The 20495-nt window shown below is 40.8% G+C and overlaps 1 protein-coding gene across 7 annotated transcripts in view; it reads left to right on the forward strand.

Moving 5' to 3' along the window:
- Window positions 1-856: 856 nt before the first annotated feature.
- The window catches only part of PPP1R13B (protein phosphatase 1 regulatory subunit 13B), a 62016-nt gene continuing 42377 nt past the window's right edge, over window positions 857-20495 (forward strand). For 4 of the 7 annotated variants that reach the window (XM_065749547.1, XM_065749557.1, XM_065749591.1 and 1 more), the window contains exons 1-2: window positions 11036-11250; window positions 19943-20090. In XM_065749547.1, coding sequence (XP_065605619.1) covers window positions 11125-11250; window positions 19943-20090 — 274 coding nt within the window. In that variant the 5' untranslated portion in view covers window positions 11036-11124. Of the gene's footprint in view, window positions 1111-1786; window positions 1806-11035; window positions 11251-19834; window positions 20091-20495 lie in introns of those variants that run through there. The other 3 variants (XM_065749576.1, XM_065749583.1, XM_065749600.1) reach the window with 3 other exon arrangements.

Below are 20495 nucleotides of genomic sequence, written 5' to 3' on the forward strand. Positions count from 1 at the left end.
AGTGAGTAGCACTCCAAATAACGCTTGCAAAACAAGTTCAAATTGATACAGTATTATCATGTGATGTGAGTAAGATTTTTCTGCAGGGCCAACTTAAGAAGGGCAGCAGCTTTGTCACAGAGTTCAGCCTTTCAACTACACTGACAAGGACACACACAGGCAGTTTACACAACCATCTGTTAACAGAAACACATAAACAGGTTAAACTTCATGAACAGACTCATGTTTGAGATCAGTACGCAATTATCACTGCTACTGTCATGCTTAAGCTTAAAGACTGTATATACAAACAGCACCCGAGGTCCTCTCAAGAACTCCCCTGGATTACATTTTTGTTACTCCTAGCTGATATTGGGCACGGCGATGTGCAAATGCAGTCACGAAGACTGTAAAACGGCCATCTACAGAAGCAGGGGAAGCATCACTGGGCAGGGCGATGCGATTTTCAGATTAGGATTGCAGACTCACAGCAATACGACATTTACCTACGCCGCATGTCGCAGTGCCGACACACGGTACTGCCGTTCACTCAGCACCGGGCCTGGCTTCTCGCAAGCTGTTATCTCTCATCTCGCTGCTGCACCGCTACAAAACGAGGCACAGGGGCACGCACCGCCCCAACACGTTTCCTCCGGGCCCGGAGCGAGGCGGCAGCGCCGGGAGCAGCGGGAGCACCGCGAGCACCGCGGCACAGGGGCCGCGCGCGCGCGCGCGCGCACCGCCGTCCTCCGCCGTGAGCGCGCCCCCCGTCGCCCCGCCCCCCGCGCTTCCGGCCCGGCCAATGGGGCGGCGGCGGCGATTAACCCCTGGCGGGGCGACGCGGCGCGGGCGGAGTGGAGCAGGAAGCGCCGGGGGAAGGAGGCGGGCAGGCAGGCAGGAGGCCGCCGTTGCCGCCGCGCTGAGAAGGAGGAGGAGGAGGGGGCTGCGAGCCCGGCCGCCGCCTTCGCCTCTTCCTTCCGCCCGCTGCGGGGAGCGAGCCGCGCGGGAGCACCTGTCACTGCCGCTAGGGTGAGAGGCGGCAGCGTGAGAGGCCCGGCGCGGCGCGGCACGGCACGGCACGGCACGGCACGGCTGAGCCTCGGCGTGGGGACAGCGGCGGAGATGATGCCGGTGAGTGGGGAGCGGCCGGGCCCGCCTGGCACCGGGATCCATCACCCCTTCCTGTGGGGCAGCCGGGGCGGACGGAGCGCGGCGAGGCGCGGGGCCGCGGGTGCGGCCGCTGATCCTCGTCGGCCCCGGGGCCCCACGGGTGTCTTTCGCCGCCGTGACAGGTCCCGGCCGCGGCCACCGGAGCCGCCTTCCGGGACCGTCCTGCCCCTGCGTGGGGCTGCGGCGGCTCCGCTCGGGCCGGGCCTGGCGCGGGGTGCTGCGGGCGGAGCGTGTGTGCGTGCGTGTGTGTGTGTGTGCCGCCGCGCTGTTTTTCCTCCCCAACGCCAGTTGTGTTGCGTTATTTCTTTTGTTTCCGCCGACCTCCGGGGAAAAGAGCTTTAACGCACAGTTCCTCCGCAGTGCTCGAGGCACTGCAGCAGAACGGGGAGAGCGGAGGGGACGTCTTTCAGGAAATGTCACCGCTCCCAACTTTGCTCGGCGGCTGAGAGCAGGAAGTGCGCGGCTCAGCCCAGATGCGGGATTGCAGAAGGAAGGGCGCAGGTAGCGCTCGTCGGCGGGCGCTGCGACGAGATGCTTGGCGCCGCGTGCCTTCCGATTCCCGTGGCTGGTGCTGGAGGAGGATCTCTCTGAGCTGCGTGCTCTGGAAACCGGCAGCTGAGTTCATGGAGCTACGCACGTGATGTGAAGGCGCACGAGTGGGTGTCAGCGGGTGAAAGCGAAGCTGAGATGGCAGTGGCAACCCGGCTCACGGCTGGGGCTTGGAGCTGGGTGATCTGGGAGATCCCTTCCGACCCAAGGCAGTCTGTGGTGTGATTCTATGACTGTCCATCCATCCCAGCTGGGGCTGTGCTTCACATTCATAACATTCTTACTGCAAACCTGTGCCAGCGGTAGGCCGAGTCATAATAAATGTATTTGTTTCCCATTACTGACTCGTGAATGAGTGAGGCAAATGTCACAACTTCCGTGCTCCAATGATTGGCTTTCTGTAAAAGTCTGTGGTGTTGCCTTGCTGTTTTTCTTTTTCTTTTTTTTTTTTGGCCAGTGCTGTTGTCTTCGTACTTGCTGAAGTATAGCAGTTGCTTGTGGTTATTTGAAAGTGTTATAAGATTCTGACTTTTATTATGTTTTTGAAATCTACTTCAAAGCGTTTTCCACTGACAGCTGAGTTTTAATAAAAACAAATTACCTTGCTGCAGTGGTACTAAAGTTGCAGATTAGAGCTTGCTGAGTCTGAATCCTAAAATAATAAATATTTAGCTTTTCTGAAGAGCTTTTAGATGCTGCTGTGGGCAGTCTGTCATAAAGTCAGTAATATACGTATTCAAATGGACGCTTTGATAGTGCCATTAGTCTTCCAGTTTCTTATCCCAGCTACTTGATTTGTGGGCTGCAAGGATGGGAAGTAAACCATTTACTGGAATGATCAGCATAATATCAGAATGATGTGAACATATGGCTATAGAACTGGACCAGATGGGGCTGGCTGTCTTTCGTATATATAATTTTTTTTTAACTTGAGTTTTCCTATTCTGAAAAGGGAAAACTGTGCTGGGATTCCTTGAGCTCAAATAAAGATGAACTGTTTTTTCCTTGATCCTTTTTTGTTTTGTTTCCTCATAATTAGCAAAAGCATATAATAATAGCAAGAGGACAGACTGTTGTACTACAGGAATTGAACTTTAACAAGTGGGTATTGCTCCATCTTTGTCGACAAGTTGAAATGAAATGTTTGGGAAGTAGCAGACTTGTAATTTTTTTTTTGTGACTTGTGTTTATCCCATTTGACATACTTCAGTGAGGTCATTTTGGGGTTGTAATTTTTTTTAGTGTTCTGTACATTGGCTTTTAAGAATGAAGTAATGTCTGAAGAATAGAAAATGGAGTGATGATTTTTTTCCTCTTTTCCTGTGTTTTGTTGTTAGTGGTGGTTTTTTTTTTCATGTGGGAATGGGGTTACTTATGAGAGGGTTTATCAGTTGTGATTTCTTTTGCTACCAGTATATCTCTTTTTCTGTTCCTTAGCATCCTTTCCATGCAAGTCTATATTGCTTATTCTACTTTGTTTTTATGAGCTAGAAAAATTGGCTTATTGGTGGTTGTGAACACAGTTGGGCTTCCAAGTGGTAATGAGATGTGGGCTGTGCTTTGGTTAATTTTGTGTGAAACTGCAGCTCCTCTTGAAAGATAATCCCTGGTGTGTATTTTATGTTAGACTAGAGAATACACAAGTGGATCTCAATATTACAGTGTGCATTAATATCTTTCTAATTGCTGCATATGTTACTGATCTACGAAGACAGATAACGTGATTGATAAAGCACAAACCAAAGATGGCTATCTCCACGAGTTAGGTTTAAATTGGGTAATCTTCCAGGTGAATAGAGAAAAAGGGTTACTTCTTTTTTTTTTCTTGTTGAGTTTTTATAGGGTTTTTTTCAAGTGAGTATATGCTTTTAATGTGTGCAGTCTAAAACCTTTTCCAGCAAATCCACAGTGGGTGTTGCTTATTCTTAATTTAAAAGCAAAGTGATTTCAAATCAGTATACATGGTTGTCTTCCTTAGAACAGTCACTAATAATAAGTCACAACTTTAGTCCTATACGTTGTATGTGCCTAAAGGAAGGTATGTCACTAACACACTTAAATTAATATTAGCAAATTTCAGTGATGCTAAGATAAAATGTATTGCAATTAATTCAGAGCTGTATAAATATCAGCATTGCTGATACCATCCTTGTTTGCTGAATAAATCTGAACTGACTTGAGAGAATAATTTGCAAGTTTATCAGGCATTATTAGTAGAGTTCCTTATTGCAGTGATGCTCAAAGGCTATTTCATGTTTTTTGGATCATGTCACCATTCTTTTATGATAATAAAACATGGCCTAATCTGTATTTAAAAATAAACTAATGAGCTTCACCATGTCAATGGAAAGTAACTTTTTGTAGAGTGGTGCAATAATGGAATATTTAAGAATATTTGTTAAATGTTTCCTTAAAATCCACAAGCGTGTGAGAAGATCTTGAGGAAATATTCATGTCTATTAGTTTCTCTTTAAAATTGATGTAGATGAGGTTGTTGTCCATTGCAAACATTGGAGAGGGCTTAGTAGAAAACAAAATGCTGCTGAGCGTGATGCAGTTCTGTTAATGTAACAAATGAAGTTTGGTGTGAAATGCAGGCCTTCTCACTATGTTCTGAAAACCATTCTCCTGTGTTCTTTTGATTCTTCCTATTAGCACTGCCTGCCTATGGAGCTGCCCACATCCTGCTAAGGGCTGTCCATACACAGAATAAAGATGGTGACTCCTTAGTGGAGTTTGCTTGGTGTCAGATTCAGAGGTCGCCTTTTTTCTATCTTAATCACGGTTTTTTAGAACTTGTTTTCAAGGAAGCAGTTTCAAAGACTAAATAAAATGGTAATTATCAAGAATAGGAATTTGAAGAAGCAAGCTGATTACTGCATAAATAGGGGAGTCAAGGGGAGTCCCTTGCTCCCTCTGTATCATAACTTGCTTTTAGAATTTACCATTCTTAAACACTATCTAAATTAAAAACTTAGTATTGCCATGTAGTAATTCCTAGCACAGGAGATAGCTCAGAATATTTCTTCTCTAACTGAATGTGCCAGCCTGGAACACTGGTTAACCTTGGGCTTGTCAGGCCCAAGCAAAGTGCAGTTCATCTTTTTTTAAATTGGGAGGTGTTATTATTAGGTGATGTAAAATGTCTTCAAAATGTCTGTGAGCATCCTTTCCATTAGTTTTGGATCCCGTGGCTCACTGATTCTGAAATTGTGAGTCTTGTAAGTAAATAAATACTGTATGTTTTTCTAGTAGTTTGGAAGTCTGCCATTAGAATCGATTAAACTCAGAAGCATGTAAGGATCTGGAGTGTATTAAGGAATATATACTCGGAAAGTGCTCAGTGCTTTAAGTCTCTGAAAGCAATTTTTAAGGAGGGACAGCAATAAAACTTTATTGTGCTGTAACAGGTGCTGTTCTTCAGAGGTAGATTTGGGTGTCAAAACCTTTACCCTCATCAAGAGGATGAAGTATAAATTGTGTGACGGATTGAAGGACAAACAAGTATATGAACTGGTTACAGAAGAAAAAGTTGTTTTGAATCCAGATTTTAAACTGCTTTTGCTAGATTTTAAGTCACTCTATTCTTTGACTGAAATGTAGCTCAGCAGTGTGTGTAACCCTGCTTGTGGTGGAGGGCATGCATTTATCACCATAGTACAGTAGGATGTTGGGGAAGCTGAATTCCTTTCGGGGCTGAGGCTTCACAATGGAGATGAGCTTAACTAACCATTTCCCGTGACCAGTGGAAGTGGCTGCTTCCTTCTTCCTTGCTCCTCGCTGCTCCTTCTCCCCGTTTGCTTTGAGCACACTGTACTGCCTTCCTTAGTAACTCAGTCCAGGTCACTAAAAATGGAAGCAATAATCGCACTCAAAGGATATGGAAGGGGTAGGTGAGCATGTATATGCATATCCTGCTAGGCTAGTCCATTAGATCAGCTTATATTGTGGCTCCCAATGTCTGTGCTGATTCAGGAAGGAGCAGGCTGTTGGGCTCAGAGGGACAGCCAAGGAGGGGGTAGGGAAGCGGGACCTCCTCATTTCAGCACTGCCTGATTGTTCTCTTCAGTGCTAGGAAGCTGTAGCCAAACATCATATTTTTCATTTTATTCTCTGACTGTTGACAAGTTCAGAAGAACTGTGAAATGAACCTTAAGATCACTGTGCTGCAGTAATGTTGTGGCTTCAGAGGTAAGAGTTTCACCCCTTCTGTTCTGGGAGCCCAGTAGTGCTTCATGTATGTTGCTTAGAACAGGAGCAAGTAAAGGACTCTTTTTTTGGTGGAATATGTGGTACTGGGGGAATTTTTGAGAAGCAAATACAAAAGTTATAACCATAGCTAATCAACCAATGCAATGTTTAGGCAGAGGTCACTGATTTGCTGTCATTTGTCTTTTCAGTACTGTGTTCCTTCTGATTTCTTTCCATTCTTTCCTCGTTGTGGCACAATTGAGCCTAGGTCTTCACTGGTAGGAAGTAACCACTGCAGGGGCTGCAGTGCTCCTCTCTTCCTGCTGCCCCTCTCCTGTGCTGGCTCTGTGCTTGTCTGATTCCATGCTGAGCCACTTTAGTTTGCTAACTCAGCAGGAAGTTGTTTGCTTTTTTTGTCGAGATACTTTTCTGACAGCTTAGCACACGGAAGCCGCCTCGGTGCGGGGTCAGAGAGGTGCTGGAGCCATCATGGGGAAGGGCAGAAATGCAGAGATTGCCAAAGGGTGTCATCAATTCTGTTGGTTTACGTTGTTGAGATTTTCAGCCTGAAAGAACTGTGAGGCAATGAACAAACATGGTGAGATATGTTTAGAAGGCTTTGATGTGTAATTTGTGGCTCAGGAGGCAAAGAGGACCAACTTCCCAGGGCTTTAAAACCAAAGCAAGAAAACAGTGCAGTGCTCGAGATCTCTGCCAGATTCTTGTAGAAGAATTTTATCGATCCCAGTTCCTATAGGTTGTCCCCATGCACATAAGCACAATGCATTAACTAGCATCTAGGTTAATTCTGTGTTCTACGTCTCTCTTGGAAGACCATTTTTTGACCTTTTGAGACTCTCAAACCTTTCTCTCCAAAGAAAAAAAAAAAAACACTGTATATGTCTGTCCAGATGTCTGAGTGTGAGTAGCTGGGAATTGTTGAGAGTTAGTAATGCAGCCCTTTTCTCATGTAATACTGATATGATGAAAAAAGTAATGCTTACGCTGCTCTCTGATCTTTAAAGGAGAGAAACAGGGCAGTCTGAGAGCAGCAGAGATTATGATAGCCATCAAGTATAGTCTTACCTAAATATGTATATTTTCTTAATTTCTCAAGCAGGATTAAGTCTTAGATTAGAGTAACAGGTATAGTTTAAACCGAGGTGATATACTTTGAGTATACGTTTAAGAAAACCTTCTTCTAATCCTTTCTTCCAATACAAGTTGTCTAACATGGCTCAAGACAATTGATGCACCTGTTAGTATTACTTTTTTTTTTTAACCTTTTCTGAAAGCTTTTTACTTGGGTTGGGGGCAGGGAGAGGAAGCTTCAGCAAGCATATCTGGATATCTTATACACTCTTAACAAATACACTGATCAAAACCTGACCACAGCCTATCTCATTCTGCCAGAGAGAGGGATTTTGGAACATTTCAGTTACTTCCTTTGAGGAGATGTGTAAGAAGATGGTATTTGTACATTTACAGACTTTAATTGTACTGCAGAAAATTCTCAGACTGTTAGGGTTTTGTGATGATAACATCTTAGAGCATGTGCTATATGAAGATGCGGTGGTCAGCATCAAAATTGCAACCTCTGTTAGATACTTAGCTTTATTACAGTCAAGCAGCATCCTGGTTGTTCAGTTTGCTGTTCAGGTGTGTTGACAGAGAAAGAGGTTAGATTTTCCTGCTGTGTATCCATAACCAGCAAATTTTTCAGAGTGTAACAGTTTGGTATGATTCAGCAGGCTAACAAATGGGCTCACAAGTGGGTTAGTTACTATTCAGAATCCAAACAGTTGGACTGTATGGGAGATGCTGAGGTTTTGAAACAGTGTCTTATAAAAATAAACTGTGAAACATCTCAATATTCATCTCTGCATGGAGCTCCGAATGTCTCAGTGTGCCTGATTCTTCATCTCCTTGCTTACTGCTTTATTGTCCTGAGTTACTTAAATTTTGGAAACAATTAACTGCAAGTCTGAGGCATGGTTTTCTGCTACCAGAAAAAGATCTGTAATGATTGACCTCCTTTTATGCTTAATCAGCATCAGTGCAGTCATTTCAAAACCATGTTGCATGGATTGATGTCTGCTAGTCAACGCCATGTTTACCAGACCTTACACTTTTAATAGCCTTTTTTATATCGTTGTTTTTAAACTACAGAGTAAGTTAGAAAAAGCATTTTAAGGGATGTGTAAGCTACAGTTACTCAGATAATTTACTGGATACAAAAATACTATATTGGAAACACTGTATCTTGAGCCATTCTAATATCTCACCTGGCAAGTATTATCCCCGCTTACTGTAGCCCCTTATCCACAGTTGTTGTAGCTCACTGGGGAGGAAGGTCTTGAAGCTAGCAAGTGCTATTTGGTTTGTGCTCAGAGCACTGAAGAACTGACGGCAGTAAATAGCAAGTAAGCTTGATCTGGAGTATGCAGGTACTTGTCTGTACCCTTTCAGAAGGAGGGGAAAGCTGTTGATCATCTTTTTCTTACTGTGACTCAAACTGTACATAAATGTTTTCAAGCAGTGAGGTCTCAGCAGCCTCAACTTCCAGTGCTTGAGGATGAGAACATCCTGATTGTGTCTGAATTGCTTTATAGTCCTCCTGTCTTCTTTTCCCCACCCTAGCTGGAAACCCAAGTCATTCTGTTTTGTTAAATACTGTAGTTTTCTTGTGAGAAAAGGTGTCTTCAAACACAGGAGAGAGCACCATCGTGTGAATGTTGAGACAGAGAGAGGCAAAGCAGAATCAAAGTTACTAAAACAAGACTTAAACTGTTAGTGATACCACGAGCGCAGTGTTATGTTTTAATCCTTCTGAACTCTTGCTATTTGGTTTTGTCCATTATTTCAGTGTATTCTTATTTGCTTCCATCCACAGTTGTGATCTGTAGTTTTAAGTAGTTTTCCATTTTGGGCTTGGTGTAAAAATTGTGTGTGTTTTCTGGAATTTCACTTTAGTTTTGTTCTGTTTGCTACATCATCACATGTGTTGCTTGGAGGTTAGGAGTGTCTTTTAGTTAAAATGCTGCAGTAGGATCATAGTCTGTGTTCTACTCTCCTATTGAGTAGGAACTGAGTGGATGTATAGTTTTCTCAATATGAGCTTCATTACACAGTGCAAGTCTCTTGTATCATTGTACCTACATTTTTTTATGTAAGGTATTAATTTATGTTAATGGAGAACTTTGTCTTCATTTAGAATGCTGAAAACCTCTTCATGTTTCTTGGGCCAAAAAAATCTCCTTGTTTGTTTAACTTAGGATTTTGAGGCTGATGATACATGAGGCAACCAGGTATGGTTGTGGTGTCCTTACCATTCTCTCAGTCTCCTAGATTCATAATTACCTACTTGGAAGTAGTGGTTATAAATCAGTCAGCCAGGTAACTGTGCTGGGTCAGATCCTCAATTTGGAGACAATACATTTATGAAGTGTGGGAGAAAGAAGGAGGAGCTACACTGTGCTTGTATTGCTCTTATTTATCTCATTTAGTGAGTAACCGCAGGTGTTTTCAATTATTTCAAAAGTTGGGAATGACAGAATAAAAGGAGGAAAATTCAGTGGTGCATGTTTTCCAGTTCATGTTCTTCTTTAAAAAGGTCCTGATTACTCCCAGTGATGGCAGATATCAGATTTGGACTTTCCAGTATGCTTGTGAAATACATGCTTATTAAGGATTCCTATTGTGAGTATGGTGTTCGTAAGATTTGGGATTTTTTCTGTGGGAGTTCAGAAACATTCAGTGAGTAGCAATAGTTGGAAGAGGGGCACAGTGTGTTAATATGGGCTCAGCTTTGTCTCTCAAATATTTATTCATGCGATAGTTTATTTTTCTGGCAGATAAAGATACAGTCTGTTTTTGGAGAGCAACCAGTTTAGATTTTTCCACCCTTTCAAAAGCAAACCAACCCTTCCCTTTTAACCAAATATTCTCTAGATTCTCATTTATTCAAAACATCCTCAGTCCCTCATAGATTAACGTTTTATGTCACTGCATTCTGAATGTCTGTAATGGTTCTACTAATTATCCTCCCAGTAAACCTGTCTACATGACACACGTTTGCTGATGAGGAAGGAAGGCTGCACGGGATCAGAATGTTTGCATTTCAGACAAAATGTGTTAAGGAAGGACAGTGCTGTTTCTGAATGTTGAAGCAGGCTAAATATGGAATCGTACTTGTTTGCTCTCCCCTCTGCTGCTGCTTGAGGAGAAGGGTGATTCCACAGTTCTGTGGATTACAAAATGAGCTGAGGATCCATTGCTCTTTCCTTCCCGCAGTTAGTGCGTAAGGTGCTGCTCAGAACATCTAACACATTTCTGCTGTAAGAGAGATGGGCTGTTTAAGTTCTCTTGCGTGTGCTTCTTTTTTTTGTTTTGTTTTGTTTTTTTCCCCTGGGTCACTTGTTTACTCCTTCTCTTCATTTTCTCTATTAAGGGAATGGATTGGGCCGAGGAATATGCTTTGCTTGTGCAGTTGCAGAGTATGAGCTACGTTGGTGCCATCTTTCTGTCCCCCACTCTGGATCCTGTATGGTGTTGACAGGAATGATGATAAACACTCCGTGTCCCTTGACATGAAGAGGCAATCAGAACCACAGCTTACCATTTCGTATTCTCTGCTGCTTGAATTACATCCAGCAAAAAGAAAGAGTTTGCCAAGAATGGAGTAGTACTTATGCCTAAAAATACTATAGTTTAAATGCCTAGTGGGCTTTATTTTATTTAAGTTGTTTGGCCTTCTAAATCATTCTGTTGATTTAAGGGAATGTATCGTGGAAGAGTCTCTGGGAGATGCTGGAATTATTTCTCCTGGAGCTTTTGCTCATCTCATTGCCCTCTGCAGCAGAGAAATCACTTGCCTCTTCTGAGACACACAGAGCCTTATATGTAAATTTATTTAAGATGAATATTTAATGTTTGTCATCATAATATCAAACAAAGATGACTATTGCACAATGAGAGGATAGCAGAACTCCCCTACTGCAACCTTGCCTAATTAGGGGAAACTTGATCTCGCCTATCTTGTTCCTGTCACAACTGTGGCCTGTCTTGTTTCTTTGGAACATCTTATCACTGCTCGTCATTGCTGCTTGATTTTGTATGCCAGCAGACCAAAAATAATCCCATTTAAGTAGTTTTTCACTGTAGTTGTTGCACAGGAACTGTTCTAGGTTTTAGCTCTGCACAATATATTTATAATCACTACTACAGCTTTTCCACATGAAGAATATTTTAAGAATGGTTCTTCAGAATATTATAAAAACATCAAAAGAGAGATCTTGGCTACCGGAAAAGACTGGACGGAACTCTAAAAGCTGGGTGAAGGACAGAGTTATAAAAAAGAAGGTGGGATTACTTTGCTTTTTATGTGCTGTAAAATTAGGTTTTAGAATAAATCACCATGTGCTGATTTCTTATCGTGGCTTAGGGTGTTTGTACGAGATCTTTCCTTGGTGGGTTTTTTATGTGTAACAAATATCCAAGTTCTTGAAAGCTTTACCTTGTGTAAGTTCAGTTGGAGTTTCTTGTAGGGGGGGGTTAGGGTTGGAGAGCAGGGGAGGGGAGGTGTATGGAGTCTTTGCATGCTTGCTTTTTCTTTGTTTCATTAAGCCAAAGTGGGTGTCTGACAGCAAGATAGAACACTTTTAATTTCTAAACCTTCCATGTAAAAAAACAAACAAACAAACAAAAAAACCTGAAGATATGTACTTGAAAGAGTTAATTTATATTGTGTGATTTCTACTCTGATGATGGAAGGAGAACTTTGCAGACTGCCTGTTGGATCGCAAAGGATATGTTCTTCTTTCACTTCTTACATTTTTGCCAAGCCAGATAACATTACATCACTGATTGAATGGCTGGTATTCCCTGAAAGCAATCTGTGAAACAATCAGTATTTTGTTAATGGTTTCCACTCAGTGGAAGAAAGCTGTGGCTGTTTGCTCTTACTGTGCCCTATGGAAAACAAAAGAGCACTGCTTCCGATTGTAACGTTATATATGGATGTGAGTCTCTAGGTTTCATAAATACTATTTCTTTGTAAAATGAAACAGTGTTGTTGGGTTGGCTACAAGCTGCCTTTATTAATTGACAAAAGAAAAATGTCTCCCCTAAAGATCCTTTTTTTTTTTAATTTTTTTTCAGTTGGTTAGCCTTCTCCTGTGGTATGGGTTTATTCATTTCTTAGAAAACTTTTTAAATGAAAAAGCACTAAATCTGTCTTTGTTACTCTGCAATTATCTGATGAAATGTCTGCATAGGAAATAAGCTTTTTTGGAATTCGGTATTTTTTGGATGACTTTGCAGTAGCTGTTGACAAGGTCAAACACAAGATTGTAGAAACTTCAGCACCTCCCTTTCCCCAGCCTTGGCCAAAATATTTTTAATAATTTGAGGACGTTCTGTTCCGCGATACCAATTCTGTGGGACGCTTCTGTTGTGTGCTGATTTCTAAGGCACGAGTGTTCTTTCAGGACAAGTAACCCCAAACATTATGCTTAACGTTGTTCTTCTTCAGCTTTGCCTTGTGTTGCCATCATGAGTTGTCTTTTAAAGGAAATTGAAGTACTGCTAATCTCAAAATGTAAAAATCTTAACTAAGACTTCTCCCCATATCTTCTACCTTCCAAAAACTTAAATACTCTTTTTATTCTTCAACCTTTTAAGCTTTCTTCTGGTTCAAATGGAAAGCTGAGATTCTTATTTAATAAAAAGATCTCTGAATGTGAGTCACCTTGGATTAATTTAATTCTTAAACTCAAGTGAACTTACGAAGCATTACTGCAAATCTTAGAGGGACTAGAGTTGTATTGTTCTTCAGTAACATATCTTCCTTAATGTTTTGGAAAGCAAAATATTTAATTGAACTCTTAAATGTATTGTTTCGATGTTAAATATTGCACTTGGACAGATGTCCTTTTAAATTAATTTGTAGTGCAACTTCTTTGCTCTTTTAACTCATCCCTTTTCAGCTATCCTCATTTTTTCCTTCAATAGCCACGTGCGTAGCCCCTCTTTTTAACTAATTCATTGCAATCCCAGCTGCTGCTGGCTTTCAGAGGAACAGTCTGAATCTAAAAGGCAGCGCTCCAATGTTGTGACAAACAACAAGCAGCTTCTATAAAGATAAAGCCTGCAGAGCTGGCAGAGGGTTAGCACCATGGCTTAGGATATAACAAAGTGGGTTCTGACTGTCCCTTTGAGTCCGTGGGCTGCTCGTGTGTTTACACGAGTTAACTTCTAAATTGCTTTAAATTTCTTTATTATGTTGTGTTTTCCTGGAGCTCTGGAAGCCTTCCAGTGAGCTACTACTATACCTTTCATTAATGATCTGCAGGACCCGCCTTGCTTAGTTGGATGTATTTAAATACTTGATGATAGCTGCTCTTTCCTTCCTCTAGCAAAACTGCTGGCATATTTCTTTGCTCACCTGGAAGCCTGCCTCTGCTTGGACTGCGAGGCTTCACGTTCTGAATTTACCCTTGGTACTGCAGCTTCTTTCTTTCAGCAATAAAGAGCAATAGTGTATTGCTTCAGTAAATAAACAGCAAGCAGGTGTAGGTTTTTGAAATAGTCCAAATCCTGTGGAATGCCTGCTGTCAGAGCTTATCCTCTGAAGAGGACAAAAGCAACAGTTGTAAAACTCCACAGAGGAAACATCTGTGAGATTTTTTCCCCCCTTCCTTAAGCCATTGCACATGTGTGAGCATTACAGAAATGAAGGAAGATCATAAGATTTCTTTTAATGAATAACAACCACATTTCTGTGAGAGAAATTAAATCATTTATTTAAGAAGTGATCCATCCGTAAGAAGTTTATCCTCTATCACTTTGTTTCTGGCTACAAGTATTGACCAACAAAACTATTTTTATCTTCTTGCAATGTTTTCTGTGGTCAGGTTGTCTTGTGCAAATGTCTCCAGAGGTGAACATTAAGATGGATGTTCGTTTTTCTTTTAGCAATGACAAAGCAGCAGTTTAATGCAACCTGTGAGCCTGTGCAAAAAGGGCTTTCATGAAGCTAGTTCAAATAAATATGTTTAAGAGACATGAATTTTTCAGATCTGATCAACATAGTAAATGTATTCCAAGAAAAATGTTAGTTTTTGTTTTTGAGTACTCTGAGTGCTTACATTTCAGTAATGAACTTACATCAGTAATGAAATGTGTGGAGTTAATGCTTCTTATCAGATCATTCTTCCACAGGCTGTTGTTTTTAGCATCACAGACCTGCAACCAATTGTGTGAGCTCTTTTGCAGGTTATTTGGAAACAGTCGTCTTCAAATTAAACAAAAAAAAAGTATGAAGAAGCATGGCATTGGTTTTGCAAGTATGCAGTCTGGCAGAAAGCTTTATTCCTTTTTGTATTCTACAAGTCTGTACTGGTTACACTGCTTTTGTGCATTATACCAATACAGTCAGCAGGCATGACTGAGCTCTAAACTTTGGCCTAAACTGTTTGGTACAGATTACTTGTGACAAAATTAATTCAGAAGTACGAAAATTGTACTCGTTTAATGTCTCACCCTGTACACAAAAAAATGATAAACGTGGTAAGGAATAGTAATGTACTTCATTCTCTTATATGAAATGTCACAAATATATTGCAATAAATTTTTCAGCATGATTTAATTCTAAGGTGAATAATTACTGGGACAAATGCATGCTGGTGAATAACTTGTTTGTTAGGCTTGCTTTAAAGATTTCTCCTAAATATATGAAAGCGGGATGGTTAAATCTTACTGCTTTTCTGAGATTTATATATAATAATCAACATTGTAGTTTTGCTTGGGATTTGTTTGTTCCAAAATATCAGAGTAAAAAGAAATTATTCAAGTCAAGAATAGATTTCTATATAGTCCTAATTAAAACAGTTTTGTGTTTAGAACTTCATAATCTGGTTTCTTTCAAAATAGAATTGCTTAAAGCTTTCCCTAATAAAGTCTGCCATCATAAAAAGGGACAGTGTGTGCATGAAAAAAGGAGTTCACTTTGGTCTCAAAATGTGCAGCTGGAACTACAGCTTTAACTGATGCAAGATTTATGTAGTGGCATGAATTCCATGCAAGCAAACTTTTGCATGACATAATTGATAACTTGTAATTTTTTTCTCTGAGCATTCTTTTATGCAGGGTTGTGATTACTAGCATGCCTCGTCACCAAAGGCATGGTTTTTCACCTCTTGGCACTTTCTGATAGCTTAAATAATTTGATTTTCAGAGAGTAGGGTTTCAGCAGATATGTACTTACACTGGATTGTATTAGCCTGACACACCACAGTTTATTGTATTATCTGAGTTAGTAAATTAACGTGGGCATAAGGCAATTGTGGGATTTTATGTCCTAGTTTAGGCTGCTCGGTTTAATTCTACTCAAGCACCAGTGCTTTATATCCTGGGGTAGTGTAAGGCGTTGTTTGAACAAGGCAGATGTGTTATCTCTGAAAATACATGTTGAAGAGAAGAGCTGAAGATCAAAAGCATTGCTTTTTGGTTTTATGGGTGGCTATGGTTGGTGGTTGTTTGGTTATTTTCTTTTTTGGTAAGATTGCAGAAAATGAGTGAGGACAGGCTTCTGAATGAAGCTGGAAGTTCTTGCATTGGTAGGCAATTCCAAAACTAATAGCACAGGCCACATCAACTGCTGGCTTCTGGTTCAATGTAGTTTTTTATGTTTTTTTCCCAGTGATAGTAGCATTGTATTTGGAGAGCGCATCTGGAGTTGCAAAACTCAAGTAGGAATGTCTAGGACGGTCTGAGCAAGCTCACAGAGAACGAAGGTGTCACAAAAATCATAAAACCATAACAAAAGGATAACAGGCTCATTTTTAAGATTGTTTCTGTATTTGTAATGTGTTAGGTGTTTGTTTGTGGCCTTGTGGGATCTTACTGTGACAGAATAATGAATTCATCATCGCTGCAGAGCTCTTGCAGTCATAGTTTGAGTTGAAGTGAGGGTTGACCTGGGAAATGAGGGTTGACCTGGTCAGCTGGAGGTGTCCAGATAGACAAAACAAGATGCATGTGCCTGATCAGCTTTTTTCAGTGTATTGATGGTTGTCTGTTCTGTTTTATAACCAGGAAGTTCTTCGTGGAAAACAGGGGTCACTTTCTTAGTGCATATGAGCACAATAAACAGCACAGAAGAAAGCATAAAAATGTCTGTTCAGTACATGGAGAGCAGAGGCTGGTGTGAAGGACCACTTCAGTGTCACTTAATGCTGTGTGAAATACGATAGGGAAGAAGACTCTGTCACAGTGGGAAAGGGAAGAGCTATAAACTGTGCTTAACAGGAACAGATAAAGAGAGAAGATGTGGTCAAAGCCATAAGCTTGAAAAATAATTTTTACTCATCACAAATATAAAAGAAACAAAAAAAAAAAAAACACCAATGAAAATTTGGGGTACTGATAAGGATATTTCCAAGTTCTGAGAGCATTCTGAGAGCTGAACAGGCTGATAGAAAACATTGTCTCTACCTTACATACTGTACAGAAGAACTAGAGATGGGTCTGGGACACAGGACTAAGAAAATGATTGGTGTCAAAGATACCTATATTACAGCTTCTAATGTTGTGTATCTGTTATGATGAATGTGAAGTCTAAGGGTTGTGTGTCAGCTGTATAGAACTCAAACTGTAAGCCAGACATTCACAAGAGTTAACGGGATGGTAAAGATTTCAGAGTCATCAGTAAGAGATCTGGTCTAGAAAGATAAAATTGCAATCCCTACAGAGGATGCTTGCTGAAACTTGTGGGCAACGTTATCCAGCTGTGGAAAGAGAGGAGGTGGGTAAGCAAGGGTAAAGATCTTGTGAATTTATCCCTTTCTTCTTGAGAAACAGCAGGAGTGATTAAATGTCACCTTCAAGTAACAGGAAGTGTGATGGGAGAGGAAAATTGGAACTGGTGAAATGGGACCGCAGATGAAGAACATGTGTAACTATTTTACTTGGTTGGGTAAAGATTTCAGTTGAGTAGAAGATTCTCAGTAAGCTGAGAAGTGAGATAACAAAGTAGCTTTGAAGGCAGATTGTGGTGTTGGTAGAACTTACCTGTCACAGAACAGAACTGAACTGTGGAGGGTTATATTAGAAGTGGGGAATAGAGGAGTAAATAGAAGCAGGAATTGAAAGTTGGGATGAAGCCATTGGTTTGGAAGCAGGAGTAGCAGAAGAGAGCAGCAGGCAGGTGGCATCTATATATTGAGAAGGCAAGTGCCAGACCTGAAGCTCAGTATATATTCTGTGGAAACAAAATACGACGCCGAAGCACTGAGGTGACATTGTTGTGAGTCGTGGGTAGATCCTGTTGTGTACTGTTGTGTCCACACACGAAGATTTTGGTGGTTGAACTGGATTGCTAATATGATTATGAACTCATTTTTAAGAACATGTGTTTCCACAATTGTTCCCATTTGGAATCTATTTAAAATGAGAAACCAGTGGAGTTATCAGTTCTCCTGCATCCTAATCCTTGGCTAAAAACATTTTTTCATGAAGTGAATTTGCATCAGTGGGTGTACTGTGTATTTCACAAGTATGCCTTGCTCGTATTCTTCAGCAGCAAATTTTGCAGCTCCATCGATGCTTCTTTGTATTTTTTCCTCATGAATTACCTCTGATTATTATTCCACATTATTATTATTATTATTCCACCACAACTAGGGATAGCTATGACTCCAATTTGAAAATCTAATTAATGTTGCAAGATGTTAATAATTCTCAATATTTTGAGTCTTCCTTTGTTTCAGGCCATCTGTTTCACAGCACAACATTTCAGTTCCCATGGTGTTACTCCGACAACCTGTTAAAAATAAGTAAATCCTTACTTTAACAAGTTTGTTTGGGAGCAGTATGAGAGCAGCTGGCTACAGCACCTTGCCTCCTCATTAGCAAGGCACCTTTCCTGGCTGTCTCGCAGTTGATATTGTGAGTGACATCATGCCTTGAAGAAAGCAGAGTACTAGTACTGTCATCTGAAGTCAATTTTGGATGGCAGTATCTGAGGCTAGGAGAAGATTAGAATTAAACTATGTCAAGTAAAGTTTTGACTAAGCTTTATGGAACTTTTTTATGGAACTTTTCCTTGCAGCCAGAGGCCTGGACTTCTGGGGTGGTTCAAGGTGGTTCAAGGAAGTTGAGGAATTTCCATCATGAAAGATTCTTCAGAACAGGTTAAGCAAGCATCTCTGCAGGATAATTTCAGTGTAGTTGATCTTGCCTGAGGCCAAGAGACTAGATCAGATGACCTCTTAAAGTTTCTTCGAAGTTTTATGTTCATGTAGGACTCTTCCTTCTCAAGTACTAGGAAAATTCCACTACTGGATTCCATATCATGGGTTTGTCCTGTAAAAGATTCCACATCCATTGAATTTTGGCTGCCCTGACCCTTTTCATGTATGGGAGGGAAAACAACATTGTGAGCTATAAACAATAGTTGGTTACAGACATCTTCATTATCTGTGGCTGCATCCTATCTGTACTATAGCTTGCTTTATTACTACTGTTGGAGAAACTCAAGGGTGAATGCTAGTATATTTACAGCCCTGGGGGGCTGCTCTTTGCATGGAAATGCAGTTAATTTGAAAACTTCAGCATAAGTACAAGCGTGGCAGGCTGAGGGAGAGTAGAAATGTGGGCTAAAATAGCCTGAAGATCTGACAAGGAGGCTGAGAGCTGGAAACCTCCACATTCCTTAGAATTTGTCCCATACTTACATTCTGAAGTAGACAGAGTGCTGGGGTGGACTGCTCTTTCTCAGCGTGTAGCTGTTAGTAATGCAGACCTCCAGTTTGGTACAGGTAATATGTCCCAGAAATGAAAAATGTTACCATTGTGGAAGATCTGCCTATGGAAATTGAAACACAACTCTTAAGTGGAGAAGTGCTCATTTAATGAACAGCTGCTAAATGATTAGGTTTAATCTTTGTAGTAATTTTCTCATGTTCTTTAGGGACATCTATTATCATAGCCATGTCTTTAAAACATTGCTGCATCTGTCTTCCATTGCTGTAACTTTACAGAACAGTATTGTGATTTGCTTACTGATTGGAAATTGAGGTGTGGGGGAGAGGAATTGTTGGAAAGTATCTGTTTAATTTTGAGCAATATCTGAAGGTCAGGTATCTCTTTGAGGAGTATCTCTTTGAGGATTTAGTCTGAGATAGAAATATCTGCTTCCAGACGCAACCTTAACTGGTCCTCAAACCTATCTCATTCTGGGAAGACATGAATCACTTTAGAATCTCTATATTAGGACTTTTTCTTTGATTTTGATTTTTATTTTCTTACAATCCTGTCAGCTGTTAAGGACGTGCTTCCAACCCTTTGCAGTTAACACTATGAGGGTCTACAAACCAAGTACATTAAGAACACTATATAAGGCAGAAGTCCTTAGCAGAGGAAGATACAGAGTCACAGAATACTCTGAGTGGAAAAGGAACTCAAAAGGGTCATAGATTCCAAATTCCAGCTCTGCACAGGACCACCCAAAACTCAAACCTTATGGCTGGCAGCACATTCCAAATGCTTCTTAAACTCCAGCAGCTTGGGGCTGTGCCCCACTGTCCTGGGAAAATCTCATGTAGCAAGTGAACATATTGTTAATGACTGTGTCATAATACATGCGAAGCAAGGGAGTGAGGTGAGTTAAGCTGATATGCACAGTCATCTGAAATCTTTTTAAGGTGGAAAGGGGAAGAAAAACTATTTTCTATTTTATGGCAGCTTTCCAATTGGAATAGCTGGGAGCAGTTTCTAGAGGGAAAGTAGTCCTTTGATGTTATAGATTTGAATGAGGAAAGCAAGCTTAATACTTTGCTGTAAGGGTGTGTGTACATCTGGTCAACACAGCAAGCTTGGGGTGGGAGCTGAAGAATGGGGAGAACTGACTTCTCAGATGTTTCAGCTCTAGCAGGTAACTAAGCAGCTGCAACCCTTTGCAAAGTATGACTTTTCTGTCTCCGTGTTTGGTTTTGTTTCATTTTACCCATATTCTGGTTATGATTTGGAATATTCTGCTACTTTTATCTTTCAGATGATATTAACTGTGTTTCTGAGTAACAACGAGCAGATTTTGACAGAAGTTCCAATTACACCAGAAACAACCTGTCGTGATGTAGTGGAGTTCTGCAAAGAGCCTGGAGAAGGAAGCTGCCATCTGGCTGAAGTATGGCGTGGAAATGGTAAGCAAAATGTATGGTGGAAATTGATCTAAATGAATATGGCAATTAAAAAAAAGTGTTTTCAGTATTAGTGATTTCTAATTTTATTTCACCTTTTTACTAGCAAAATTTCATGCAAAGCATGCTGTTGAATGTCTGTAGAGGTCAATGCAATTCTTTTTGATGTTTTTTTTCCTCTGTTTCCTTCCCTGACATGGAGCGATTGATTGATAAAATGCATGTCTAAGATGTTAGTCTTCTGTATACATTAAGTATTTCATATCTGCCTGATTATAAATAAAAATAAATAAAAAGATGGCTATGTTTTCACTTCTAGGTGTCATTTATTTCAAATAGGCACACCATCTTTGGTATGGAGTAGAATTTGAATAACAATTTGGGATGTCAGTTATCTGCTCAAAAAAT

The sequence above is a fragment of the Cyrtonyx montezumae genome, unplaced genomic scaffold (assembly GCF_038088225.1).
Source record: "Cyrtonyx montezumae isolate F1298 unplaced genomic scaffold, pur_monq_1.0 scaffold_10, whole genome shotgun sequence".
In the NCBI taxonomy this organism is placed as follows: Eukaryota; Metazoa; Chordata; class Aves; order Galliformes; family Odontophoridae; genus Cyrtonyx; species Cyrtonyx montezumae.